At 39.6% G+C, this 14073-nt stretch overlaps 1 protein-coding gene across 1 annotated transcript in view; it reads right to left on the bottom strand.

Annotated features, from left to right (window-relative positions):
- SLC9A7 (solute carrier family 9 member A7) overlaps positions 1–8946 on the bottom strand; it is a 36885-nt gene extending 27939 nt beyond the window's left edge. Inside the window, exons 1-9 of the mRNA XM_031058378.1 lie at positions 8760–8946; positions 7393–7470; positions 6648–6724; positions 5900–6012; positions 4485–4590; positions 4057–4198; positions 724–829; positions 299–387; positions 74–187 (exon numbers count right to left, since the gene is read on the bottom strand). Coding sequence (XP_030914238.1) covers positions 74–187; positions 299–387; positions 724–829; positions 4057–4198; positions 4485–4590; positions 5900–6012; positions 6648–6724; positions 7393–7470; positions 8760–8771 — 837 coding nt within the window. The 5' untranslated portion in view covers positions 8772–8946. The remainder of the gene's footprint in view (positions 1–73; positions 188–298; positions 388–723; positions 830–4056; positions 4199–4484; positions 4591–5899; positions 6013–6647; positions 6725–7392; positions 7471–8759) is intronic.
- Positions 8947–14073: the final 5127 nt, after the last annotated feature.

Raw genomic sequence — 14073 nt, 5'->3', positions numbered from 1 at the left:
AAGCAAACAAACATCACAAATTTTTGGGCACATAAGAAAATAGAGAAACCTCACACAATGTGAAAAAGGATACAAAAGCTCCAATAATGAAAACTGGGCTGAATATGTGCTTCTGGAAAGTAAACAGTGCCAAGCCCATATAAGAAAATATGAAGTTCTCAGCCAGGAAGTGCAACACTTCAAAGAGCTAGAGAGAAAACATCACATGTTAAAGGCCAAGTAAAAAAGACGCTGTAAAAACAAAAGTACATGGACTACTACAGCAGTGCACTGTAAGAAAGGTAGAAGACATCCTTGCCTGCTTAGTGCGACTCCTTGATTCAACTGACAAGTTATTGTATGTATAATGTGCCTGGGTAATTCCACAGAACAGGACAGCCACCACACCTGTGAACAGAACCACATGTGCAAATCAGCCTGTTTACTGCCAGCTCACCACACTTTCCCTTCACCAGCTCCATTTAATTTATACATCATTCTTAACCTCGAGATTTTATGACCCTTCCATTCAAGTGGGTGAGATATCAGGTTAGGGAGATGGTGTCTGAACCAAATTATTGCCTTTGTTACACAGTGAGCTGCAGCTTCAACATTGAACAGAAGGCAAAAAAACCCAATAACCCAATTTTAGGCCCAAATATATTTCTCATTGAAAAGCTTTACTGAGAAAGTGGAAAAATGGCTGCTGAGATGGACTTCTGTGCTTAAATCCAAGCAACTCACCAGTAAATCCACATGCTTCTGCAAGCAAGAAAGTGCTCCAGGACATCAAGAAGAAGAGAGCCGTTTCCAGCAGGGGGAAGCAGTGCAACTTGGTAAACTTTGTCACGTTAAGTCACTTGTTAAGGGATCAAAAAGAAATCTTTGGCTTCTCTGTTCCCAGTACTTCTGAAAACCACTTTTATGTACTAACAGCCCATGCTTGTTGGAAAACAAAGCATTTTGATGCTGAAAAATGCAAATTCCAACACATCAAGGCAAACTTCAGACTCAACTTGCAATAACCAGTTTTGATTATTTTTGTTGTATATCCATAGCAGAAAGTGTGGCTCCACCTCTTAGAAGTAATATTATCTTATTCTATGATTCCCTTTCAAGTGCTAGCAAGGAAGGGATATTTACCTGCTGTTCCTTTTAGACTGTGTGTGCCTTGGCTTTTCAGGGGATTGGTGGGGGAATGATGTTTTGTTCACCCCGCCAACCTCAAATATAAATCCCACTCCCACCTTCTAACAAAGCATAAAATGCATTCAAAAGCATTTAATTTACAGAACTGTTCTTGACTACAGCAACCCTAAGATCAACAAGAATTTTTCTTCTCAGATTTGTTAATAAGTCTTTTCCAGCAAGTGTGGCTACTTCAGTACTTTTAAGGCAAAACAATTGCTGCCTACAAAATGTATTTCCTCTCCTCGTGCTGATGTGTTTTAGAGAAAAAGCCAACTCAGAGCAGCTCAGTCTTTCAAAGGAAAGAAAAAAAAATTCATCTTGCAGAGTAGAGCAAAACCTGAGGAACATCAAAGCACACCCTGAATTAAGAATTCATACAGCTACTGAAGAAGCGGAACAGACTTTAGTAGTGTTAAATTTAGCTCTTCGCACACTACAAAAAAAAGTTGCTTACCTATTTATAGAATCCTTTCAGTGTTGTTTTTTTTCCTGAGCACTACTCTGGCAGCAGGTACACGCTGAACAGCACACTGTATTTGAGATGCAAACAGCTATGCACAGTTCACATGAAGGCAAGCAGCGCCAACTCTCCACTCACACCTACTTCTTGCTGACATACTTGGGCTAGGGCAAACATACACTCCAGACACACCTTCAGCCATGACCTTGCTTTGTCAGAAGGTTGCTCTCAAAACAAAGCCTGGAGCATCATTAAAAAAATCCATCTCCATGTTGCATTACACCAAATATAAAACACAGCATACTTTTTAAACAGCTGTTAATTCTGCACAGAAACCACATGACTTCTGAGCTCAGCTGAATTCCTCTCCACCACTTCCCCTAAACACATCTATTTTCTAAGATCATGCTTCTGAAGCAACATCCACCGTAACAAAAATTGGAACCCTTTTCCCCACAGAATACTCTGATAATCCCAGGGCCTGGTTCAAGAGACATTCATGGATGCCTAAGGAAAGTGGATAGCCACAGTCACTCCTTGGGAGAGGAAGAGGTTGAACCTTGTTCCCCAAAAGTTAGGCAAGGGGCCTTATCAGAACCAGTTCCTTATTTCCAGTCCTTTCTGGCAGTTCTGTGACACAAACTGTTTAACTTGCTGTTATTGTCAGTAACCACACCAAAATATTTCATTAAATCTGAAATGAAAACCTGTGCTCATAATTTTGGAGGAAGCTCAAGGCAAGAGAAAGGCAAGAAAAGAAAAACATTTTATTATTTCATATAATTGATCAAATTGAAATGTTAGCTGAAACTAAACAATTCTTTATTTTTTCTTAATTATTTTCTTTATTTGTTAGACACAGCCTTGTATTTCACATCTTTTCAAGCAGTCAGATGCTGCAATTTAGTAAAAATATAGAATGTGGTACTATAATTTAACTATTTAAAAAAAAAACTGAGATAGCTTGCCGAAAGCCAGAATAAGTCCTTGTATATTATCTGCATAATTTGGAAACTGAGCATTCTGTCTATTCTCAAAGGACAGGGCATGACTGCATGAAACCCCTTACTCAGAGAGGTACAGGTATAGGTACTTCATGCTATAGGAATATTAACTTAATCCTTAATTTATGGGTTCTAATCAGCTATGAATAGTAAAATGCAAATTTTGTTTGCTTCTATATCATTGCATGACATTAAGGATGTTTCCAAAATAAAATAGTCATATAATTAAACAGCCTAAGAAAAAGAACAACGTACATCCAAAACAGAACAAAAATAAAAATATCCCCACCACATATACAAAATGCCACCACAGAGGCTTTGTTCAGAACAGCCTCACATCACCTTCCTGAGCACAGCTATTAGAAAAGGCAAGGATGAGTTGCTGCTTCAGAGGCATAATTTTACAAAGTGGATCTGGATGCATTTCAGCAGTGAGAGCTATGCATGGCTGGTAGCCTAACAGCCAGAGAAAGAATTGTGGTTCTGGGTCACATAGATTGCAGATCAGTGGAACTGAGACTGAACATTAAAGCATCAACAGCCCATCTTCCCCGTTATACTTAAGGGGTTTCCGTCATGCAGACATGTCAGGAAAATCTGTACATTGTATACAGCTTAGACAATACTGCTTCAGAGTCACAGGTTCATGATCATTGTGCAGAACATCTCATTTTATCCCTTTCAGGTCGGTGTTCAGAAGCCTGGGCACATCAGAGCAGCCTGGGATATGCACAAATTTGGCTATACTAGTCTGACAGAAAGCAGAGACTTCATTTTGCTCCTGAAGAAGCATCATGGCTCCTGGAGTAGGTCAGGCTGGAGGTCTGCTGCCTGAGCCTAAAACAAGACCCACACAAATTGCTTGCTAAGCACCTCAGAGATCTAACCAAATAAGAGCAATAAGCATCAAGAGAACAGAATAGACTATGCAAGGCACATCATGTTATTGAGTTAAACTCTCATGGAGATAAAATCTTATCCAAGATGTATGACATCAGATTTCTGGCAAAAAGTTTAAATGCAGGACTCAAAAAATGCTGTGGGGATCAGAAATAGCTGAGAGATTTTGCTGATGACAGAATCAAATACCATTTATCATAGGAGATGTCTTTCAAGACTAATAAAAACACTAGGTTTTATAACCCCATAAAAAGAAACTAGACATTATTAGGACATGCCTTGGTTTGCTGCAGCAACATCACTAAAACTTGTACTATGGCCTCAGTTTTATTGGAAAGGGTTGATTTCTGGGGGTACCTATAATGTCTTTCTATAGAAAAGAAGTCAAATGAATTCTGATCACATCTTCACACTCAGAATTAAACAAGCTAGAGTCAATTCTGCTATAATGGGAAACAGGAAAGCCCTGATAATATCCACATGTGCCATCTCAGCTGGAATACCAAATATGAAAAAGGATATCAGAGCTGTCACAACCCCTGTCACTGCTCCCATCATGAAAGAACCACTGAATATTCCCAGGAAAACACCAACAGACTTGAAAAATGCTGCAGCATCAAAAGCATGGGTATTTTCACCTGTTGGCTGGTAGGCAACTATAGATCTAGAAAGAGAGCACACAATGGCAAGTTAGAAGCGGCACCAGGAAAGATTTTTTCTGTAACAACACTACCTGAGCTACAGGGAGACAATCCCATGCTGAAGACATGTGTGTCATTCTGGACTATGTATGCATTAGGGGCCTTGGAAAATGTTTGCAATGGTTATCAATCCAGTTAAAGGCAATCAATTTAATCTTAAAATAATGTTTTTCGGAAAAAGCATTTCTTTTAGACAAATGCCAAAAGCAATTTAGTGATTTCAGAGCAGAAATTCCCAAAGTTACTTACGAGGATAATACAATGGCAACCGCATCATTCAACACGCTCTCTCCAAACAGAAGGGCATAGAGATCCACATCAGCATGCAGCTCATTAAATATTGCCAGCACAGTAACTACAGACAGAAAAGAGGAAAACAACACTGCAACGACTGCATGAGCTGGGGAACAGACTTTCCAGTTTGGCTAAGCAAGAAAACCCAGGAATTGAACAGGATCGAAACTAAAATGGGAAAACACAGCCATGTTTACCTACAAGTAAGCGATTCCTCCATCAGTTTTAGGGCAGCTTCATTAAGAGGTGGCTCTTTCGTCCTCCCTATGCACAGTGCTCATAGCAAGGCCCCCATGAGCAAAGGGCATGGGGCAGACAAAGCCCTTCTACAAAAGCCCTGGTATTATTTTAGAACATATTCCATATAAAACAGTGAGCAAAATGTTGTGCAGCTCTTCCTGCTTTTAAAAGCTGTATAGATTGTTGACCCAGGCTTATTATTTCAGCCATTGTAAAATAGCACAAATGATCCTAAGTGTTCCTCTAAGTATCCATTATGCCTCAGGTGTGAATTTCCACAAAATTTAAAAAGGACAAGAGTGCTAAATATTTATAATCATTCTTTCAAGAAAATTCTGAGATGAAAGACCATGATCTTGAAGATGTTCCCATATAAGCACTTCAAAAATCACATGGTGATTTTTTGCATAAATTGTATGCAACCACCAGCTGTTCAGAGCTCAGCTCAATCACAGGAGCTACTTCCCATTTTCACATTAATCACCACTAAGCACCTCAAATAAACTGCTTTAAATGTCAAGCTGCATATTTCAGCACTCCCCACCCTGGCCCCTGACCTTTGCCAGCCCTACTGATTTGACAAGTGGAGACTTCAATGTGAGCCTGCTTGACTCTGAAGGATGTCTACATTATTTGGGGACAAGCTGAAATTACTTGGCCAGAGAAGCATTCTTCTGCCTTAACTTATAAAACATGAAGTCTATTTGAAAGAGGAACAGGAGATCCCCCACCTAATGAAGCTAAAAGTTTCACATACTGCTCTTAAACTGCCCAGCCCCAAGCAATGCAGCTGAAGAAGGAAGTCCTGCTATAGAGAAAAAGCAATAATTTCATCTATTTGCCATCCTAGACTTGACACACACTTAACAAGAAGTCATTTAACAAAAAACATTTAAGTATTTGAACAGGAGAGTTAGACTTTTCTCCAAATGTGCCATGATGTCATGCCAGTTCAGTCACAAATCAGCAGAGAACAGCTCTCAAAATGCTCAGAATTTGCATGTGTTTCAGAGAAGAGGTTCAGAGATATGAATATAAGATAACTGAAAATAGAGTCCTGTTAATATGCAGCTCAAAATCCTAGCAATAAGGTTATTTTGGAAGGTTATTAAAAATGTCCATCAAGGTACCTGGATCAGTGGCAGATATTATCGCTCCAAAGAGGAGGCAGTCTGTATAATAGAATTTATCAGACAGCTGACCCACCAACTTCATTAGCTTCACAACCCCATACATGAGATTCCTGAAGAGAAAGATTAAACATTCCAAATCAAACAATCTGGTGCATTTCAGAGAGTCCAAGGGAAAGCACAAAACACAGTTATTTCAGACAGGCTTGTTCATGCTACAGCTCAGTGTAGCCGTGTAGCAGAAAGCTCTCAAAGTGAACTTTCTTTTTTTCCCTGTGAAGTAAATCAAGCAATATATGATCCAGAAGACATCATACAAAACCAATAAGTAAAGTCTGAAATCTTCACACAATTAGCAGAGTCTACATGTTTCTTACATTTCCCACCAAGTTTTCTCTGCTACCGAATTCCCTTTGGTATTATTTCTCCCAACACAATACATAGGCCAAAAGCTCTGAGGTAAGAACAACCTATAATAATAGATTACTCCTCTAGTGAAATTCTTTGAGACATAAGTCAAGGTCACCAACACAATTCAGGATTTCTGTTATTCAGAATATCCATATACAAGACACAGTAATATGAGCAGGATAAGAGATTGTAGGCAAGCCAACCAACATGACCAGCTATCTTCAACTAAATGTGTGTGTATATAGATACATAAAATATATATATGCAGGCAAAGAAAGAGAGTGTTTATCAGCTTAAAATTTAGTGTAGAGAGGAACTGATATCAGAGTTCACTTACCCAATAATAAAACAAGACACTGCTGTTCCTAAAAAGGCATAAGCCAAAATGGACCCCAAATTCCTGAAAAAGTGTCTCTGCACAAGAAAAAAAAGAGTTTTATATACTTACTTTAGCAAAGTTATATTGCTCATTCAGAACCATGTAGCACACTGCTTCACTTGTATCAATACACAGAAGCACACGTCTATTTCAGAGAAACATTTCAATTACTGCTACGTAAATTCAATCTAACTTCAATAAATTGAATAAACCAGATCTGTGCCATGCATTAGACCCTACATGTAGCTTACTGACAGAAGGTTTATTGACAGAAAGCAGCACCAATTCATGGTGTCTTCTAGCAAGATCAGAATCTGAGCCCTTCTGCCATTAAGGGTCTGGCACATCTCCTCTGGGATTCAGGGTTAGGTCTGCCTCTCAGCATAATTTACTGCATTTTGGACATTTGAGAAGGACCAAAACAATTCATAACAGAACATCATTTACTTTAAATGAAACTGACATCAATGTCTGGCTAAGTTCAAAGGAAAACATATCAGCAAAATTAAGTAAGGTTTAATACATTTATACTTAAAAATAGATGTATTTTCTCTTAAAATAATATGACCTAACCATCTCTGGAGGAAATTAGATTTTTTCTTATTGTAAGTAAGTGCCTGAAAGGAGACTACAATCCTGACCAAATCAGCAATCTCTCATAAAAAAAAAAGGATTTCTTCTCCTCAGAAGTTATTGCACTTACTTTCTTCAGGCTATAACCAGCATGAAAAATAATTGGAGGCAATAGAATGTTGAAGAAAACTTCTGGGTCAAATGTTACCTAAAAAATAAAATATAAAATTTCAATTAGAAATAGACACATACAAATTTTTAGGGCTTTTTCCTCATTCATTTGCTGACAACCACTATTTTTGGTTGATGAACTAGATAAGATGAGCCTCTAAAACATTGGCCAGCTCTATTTGTACATGGCAGCAAAAAGCTGCAGTTCCTGTTGGTAAATAGCATCTAGAAAGAACAGGCATTACATTGGTTACTCATGATCTGGCAGCAGTCCCAAACACAGTCCCCTATTTAAATTAAAAAGTTCTAGCAGAAATGATGCTGGAGAAGATTTCTCCTGTTGTGATACCTGATATTGGTATAGCTGCAGATGAAATGCTATTTTAGCTTACTTTTTTTGTGCAGATTTAGCCACTGTATTGTTATTGTAAGCCAGTCAAGTCAGATACAAGACTGGTTTTCAGAAATTTGGATCATACACCTCTTCCATGTATTTCAGTAGGAGTTCCAGATATCCATGAAGGACTACATTACGCTAAAGAACAAAGAACAAGAGTTAAAATGCAATCAGAAGACCTTCACATATATGGGACTAACTAGGCTCTCTTCACCTGCTGCCTGAGCACTACAACTGTGCCCTCCCAGGGCAGGACTCGTTTCAGCTAACTTGAGATACCTACAGCAGACAGATACACATGGACAGCTACGCTCTCTTCATACTCTGCAGAAAGAAGTACTTTTAGATTACAATCCTATGCTTCAAAGTCTAGCTTTGATACACACAAAAGGTGATTAATTCCTGACACTGAATAAAAAGGCAAATAACACATCTGAATAACTGCTGATAGGTGAATTTTACTTCCAACACCAGACTGCCTCATTTGGTGGTCTATAGGGTAGCAGCAGTAACTATTTCCTGACAATAAACAGATTTTAAAACCCTGGGAAAAAAAAAGACCAACACAACAAGGAACAATCGCTTTTCACTAAGAAATTATTATTTTCCTTACTTTGCATTTATACAAGGCAGCACAAGGCTTTTTTTTTTCAGTTCAGCTGGTCTCTGTAAATTCTACAGATGTTAGAAACATACATTAAGTCTTCCAACCAAGGCCTTTAGGAAAGCACCACATACATGTAACAGAGCACAGTTTCTCCAGCAGTGATATAATACAGAAGGTGCTTTTGAATTAAGCATTAAAGGGCTGTTACTATCAGGAATGCTGACACTTGACACTGCCTGAAGTGCAAGTGGGATGGAGGAGGGAGGGAACCACAGAGGAAGGAGGAACACTCAGCCAAGCATGTGAAATGGTACCGCCTCACCTTTCTCAACATGTCATTTTGCTCCACGTTGTGGATCTTGCCAGGGCTAATTTCCCCTTTGAGTGTGTACTCGAAGAACTTGCCGCTGACGTTGACCAGCAGGGTGGTGAAGGGCCTGTCCTCCTGGGAGCAGCTGAATGGTTTGTCATGGCCACTCGTGGAGGGAGTCCCGTACCTCAGGATCACCCCAACTATGAGTCCTGGAAGAGAGGTAAAAATCCATGAGGCTGATTTTATACTCCTGCACTTCAATGAGTTTCAAACATCATCCAAGGGATCATGCATGAACTTTACAAGCATATGGGCATCATAAACACGTTGAAGTGAATTGGTACTATCAGTTTGCTGCAGGGGAAGAGAGGCCCTGAGCACATCAAAACTACCAGAGAATCTGAAGTATCTGGTACCCGACTGAAGTGACAAACAAAATGTTCCATTTCAATTTTTGTCTTCCTCACCCTCATTCACACCTTGAAAACCCCCAGTCACATGAGAGGCTGAACATTAGGACACATCAAATACATTTCACCTGCCTTAGGACAGAAGCAAGCAAACACTATTGCCAGAAAACAATGACTGCTGGAAACACGTGACCATAGCTGATCTGGAATGGTGATGTTTGCCATATTTTATGGCTGCAGCAAGAACACAGTTTTTAGTCTTACAATTCTAGGCAAGTAAGCAATGCCTGTTGCACAATCTTCTGTATACTCCACAAACTTTAAAACTAAGACAGATGACATGCACAAAGAAGCCACTACATGTCATTTGCAAGCATTTTCCACATTTCATATAAACAAAAATAAAAATAAAATAAAGAAGCCACTACATGTTATTTGCAAGCATTTTCCACATTTCTTATAAACAAAAATAAAATAAGATGTAAATGATCAATCATAAGAGATCCAGGATTCAGGAATATAGGACAAATCACTTAAGCAGCAGAGAAAATCCAAGCAGAAAATACTATCAATAACAAATGCATCAGACTCAGTGACAAAAATAATTCCTAACTTAATGCCAGGGGGCTGGAGAGGCACAAAGTTCTGACTGAGCACTATTCCTGCTACAATATGCTAAGAAAAGAATATCTGCAGGGAGAACATATAAGAACAGTCAAAGTGGTTTTGGTCTGGTAAGTAAACAAATTGATACCCACTTACTAAAGGCTCCCTGTTGCCTTAGGATGATCTGCAATTTAATCCTTGCTCCAGACCACTGCAAGATGAAAATGGATGTTTGGTGCTTTTGTTGATGAGTCCATAGTCAGTGTTGGGTCTGCTCTCTGTGACCCTCCCTCTGCATCCATAGTTTCCCCAGAGAGTAAATGAAGCTGACAGGTAGTAACCAAAAAATAAATGAGGTAAAACAAACAAAAAATCTACCACACATAACAAAAACCCCAAATAGACCTATTGTTATGACATAGTGCAAAGAGCAACCAAGCTGTGCCCCCAAAAAGCCAACCAAAGGAGCGCACCTCATTCTCCTGAAGTCCATAGTAACAAAACTGTTTTAATGCAAGAGGATACAGCAGGTAGCAGCTGTGACACTAGTGGGAGGCTCATCCCCAGCCTTCCTGCTCTAAGAACAGAGCAGCAACATGATCATTCCAAAGTAACTGGAATATTAAGAGACATTTTATTTAGAAAAGGAAATACATACTCAGAACACAGGAAGAGATCTCCTAAACAAGATAAATCTACTTACTGAAATTTCAATGCTAATAATTTAAATACATAGATTTACAGGAGCATCTCCTAACACCTCCAGAGCATTTTGCAGCTATGCATGATGGATGAGGCAGAAACACAGCTCTGCACAAAGTGAGTTTACAGCCAGTCACCTCCAAGCCACTTGCACTACACCAGTTATGGCTACAGAGCCCTTCACCAACCCAGCCAGGCGAGCAGCCCAAGCTTTCTGCTGCTCTCACTCTACTCACAGCTAGGAAGGGCTGCACTCACAGAAGACATCAGGAAGACTGATTGTGGTAAAAATCGATCTAACCAGCATCAGCCAGAATTCCTGTAGTAAATCAGAATGCAAAAAGAAAACTGCACAGATGAGCATATACATAGCTGCGGCATAAAGCCAATTCAATATTGCTACTCAGCTGAGAATAGAGAGGGGGACACTTCTGAGAGTAGCTTCTTAGGGTCAGAGACTGTCCTTACTGAATGCATTGCAAAAGCAGATGTAAAAACTCCATTACTATTGCATTAGGAAGAGAAACCTGAGAGCAGGAGGTGATTGCACTATATAACTGGCTGTAAACAACTTGTACATTCTCCTCCATAATAAGATATACCTCCATAATAAGATATGACAATTATATTCATAACTGGCACTTCTCATTTGAAGTGAAACATTCTATCCCATATCCTCACTCTCCCATGGCCCAGTAGCACAGCTACAGGGAATTTTCATTCACCTCCTATTGATAAAACAGCAAAATGGATGAAGTTTCTATACTGAGCACCATGCAGTTTAGGAAGATGGGGTCTCTGCTATCAGGGTGCTGTCTTGCAGCAGGATGCACCTGGACCTTTGCTGAGGCAAAAGGCTGTCAGAAGCAGTCAAGTGGGTAAAGCCACCCACAGCTCAGTCATTAAAGGAAACATGTATGAAAACAAAAGGGGCCCAAGGAAGACACACAAATTCCACAGCCAGTTTCATTAGCAAGATACTAGACATTTGTTAGTTCAAAAGATGAATTAGAAGAATGGAAAGCTCCCTGACTTTACAAAGGTACAGGCATACTGTTGTATACATCACGTAGTCCCAAACCAAAAGGTTTTGAACACTGAAGTGAAACATTAAATCACACATTTAACAAAAGTTGTTAGTTCTTTTCCTAAAAATACTTGAAGTCTTCACAGAAAACTATTTGGAAGAATTTTCTGTTTTCCAATGAACATCTTTTACACACTTAAAAGTTACTGGACTTGTTATGTGATTTCTACATCACATCTCACTTGATAATACAACATTAACAAAGTTCAAAGAGTTCAGTCAGCTCCCCAAGATCACAAAAAACTAAAACCCCAAATGCTTTTCAGGCAGAAGAAACTGCCTGATTTATAGGCTCAGGAAGGATGCCCTCCTAAGCTGTCTGCCATTAGATGTTATACAGAGACCAGGGCATCCTCGATAGCTCTCTCTGAATACTTGATTTCAACCATTCCTGAAACATCAGAGTTGCAGCTGAAGAACCAAAGTAGAATAGAAAGAGAAATACCTGGAATTTTTCAATGGACAAGCCTAGACTAAATCTTACTGTTAACATAAGCAAAAATTCATTATAGCTCTGTTGTTTATTTGGAAGCAAGGAATGGCTGCTGGAACCTAGGAACAGATACAGAAGAATGGGTACATAAACTCAGTGTCACTCCTACCCAAGGGGTTACTGCTGAAGAGCTTATGGAGAACCTGGAACAAAAGCAAATATTTTCCTCACTGCTTAAGAACATGCTACATGTTCAAAAAAAGAACCTCTAGGCCAGATAAATCCAGCACTGCCTTTTATTGCAAGACTGCAACAAGACAGAAAAAGCTATAAATGGGTACAAATACTTCAAAATTTAAGAAAGGCCTTACTTTCAAAGTTTTGGGTTGTGGTAGCCATTGCAAGGGCAAGTTTACATCATTGCTCAAAGACTCTTATGAAGGATTATCTCAAACACTAATACCTAATTGCAAGTCATGCATACAGGTTTTCTCACTTTTAACAGAGAGCATTTATGCCAGCAGCTTGCCTACACAATGCTGATCATGCCGGTTGTACACAAAGAACATCTTACTAAAAGTGAAGCATTAAATCCTGGGAATATTTCGTCCCTTCTGAAACAAATCGCTATTGATAATGAAAAATATTAGATTTCAGACATAGACATAGAATCATTTAGGTTGGAAAACACCTAAGATCACAGAGTCCAACTGTTAACCTGGCACTGCCAAGTCTACCACTAAACCGTGTTCCTACACCTACACAACCTTTAAACACCTCCAGGGATGGTTACTCATCCACCTTCCCGGGTAATTCCAATCCTTGACCGCCCTTTCAGTGAAAAAAATAATCCTAATCTCCAATCTAAACCTCCTTTGATGCAAATGGATTGGTCAACACCAATCTAACAATGCACCATGTAAAATGTCATCTTTACTTTTGGTTTTGTTTGAGTACAGAAGTCACTGAAGTGAGAACATGAATTCAGAAAGACACACATAACCACGAGTGCCTTTATCTGGTAAGAGCTGTGGCCTGTGTGATTTCCAGCCCAGTTCTCTGCTGAAGCTGCCCTGAGGTTTCAGGGAGAGCCAGCTGGCAGCTGACTGCAGGAACCAGAGGCGTTCACACTTCACATCACACAGTTTGATCAGTGAATTCAACTTGATCTGAGAATCAGTGGAGTGGATCAATCCCTGAGCTCAAACCTGTTTAGATACAGTTTCTTCCACACACTTCTGGTAAAGAGCCAGGTGCTGAAAGCTGAGGGTCCTTCCCTTCCAACCTTCAAATTGAGAGAGACTTAGTAGAGATTTTTCTGCTGTTTGCAGCTACTGTCTGGGGAGACAGAGATGAGAAGGACAGAATCTTCTGGAAAGCGCACAATGATTAAGAATAAAGACATCAAACTTGTTGCAATGGAGGTGAAAAAAATTAGGCAAGGCTTGTTTTTTTAAACAATGAAGTGGCTAAGCACCAGAACAGACTGTCACAAAGGCTGCATCATCTCCTTCCTTGCGAATAGCCAAATCTCACTTGAGCATGGCCATGAGCAACCCAAGCTGAGGGGGCCTGCTGTGGCCAAAGGGCTGGACAAGGTTACCTCCTAAGGTCTTTCCCATGAACATTTGGACCCCTCAGACAGACACCTCATACTGCAAACATTTCTTTTAAATCACCTTAATTGCTTTCTGGATCAGGTCTTGGGGCTATCTGTTGCTTTGGAGCTGGGTTTTTATTTTGCTTAAGTGACAGGCTGCTCTCCTAACTCAGTAAGTCAGAGCAAAAGAAATAGCAATGAGTCTCATCATAAAAGCAAAGAGATCCAACAGGCTAGGAGGGGGCTGCTTTTACTGCCTCAGTCCACCCTCATCACCTGCCTTAGGCCTCAACTGACCCTATCAAAAGCAGTCAAAAGGTGTGACCAGGAGATATTCAGCTAATTCCATATAAATACAGGAAAACAGGTACTGTGATACATCACATAAAGCACTTGTTACTGGTGCTTCTCTTTTTTTTTTTTTAATGCAATAGTAGTATCTTTTGAAAGTGATACTACAGCAAACCACTCAGAGGTTTGTGAAG

This window comes from Geospiza fortis, unplaced genomic scaffold, assembly GCF_000277835.1.
Source record: "Geospiza fortis unplaced genomic scaffold, GeoFor_1.0 scaffold366, whole genome shotgun sequence".
Classification (NCBI taxonomy): Eukaryota; Metazoa; Chordata; class Aves; order Passeriformes; family Thraupidae; genus Geospiza; species Geospiza fortis.
The sequence above is the reverse complement of the archived record's forward strand: the minus strand, read 5'-3'. Positions and strand labels throughout refer to the sequence as shown.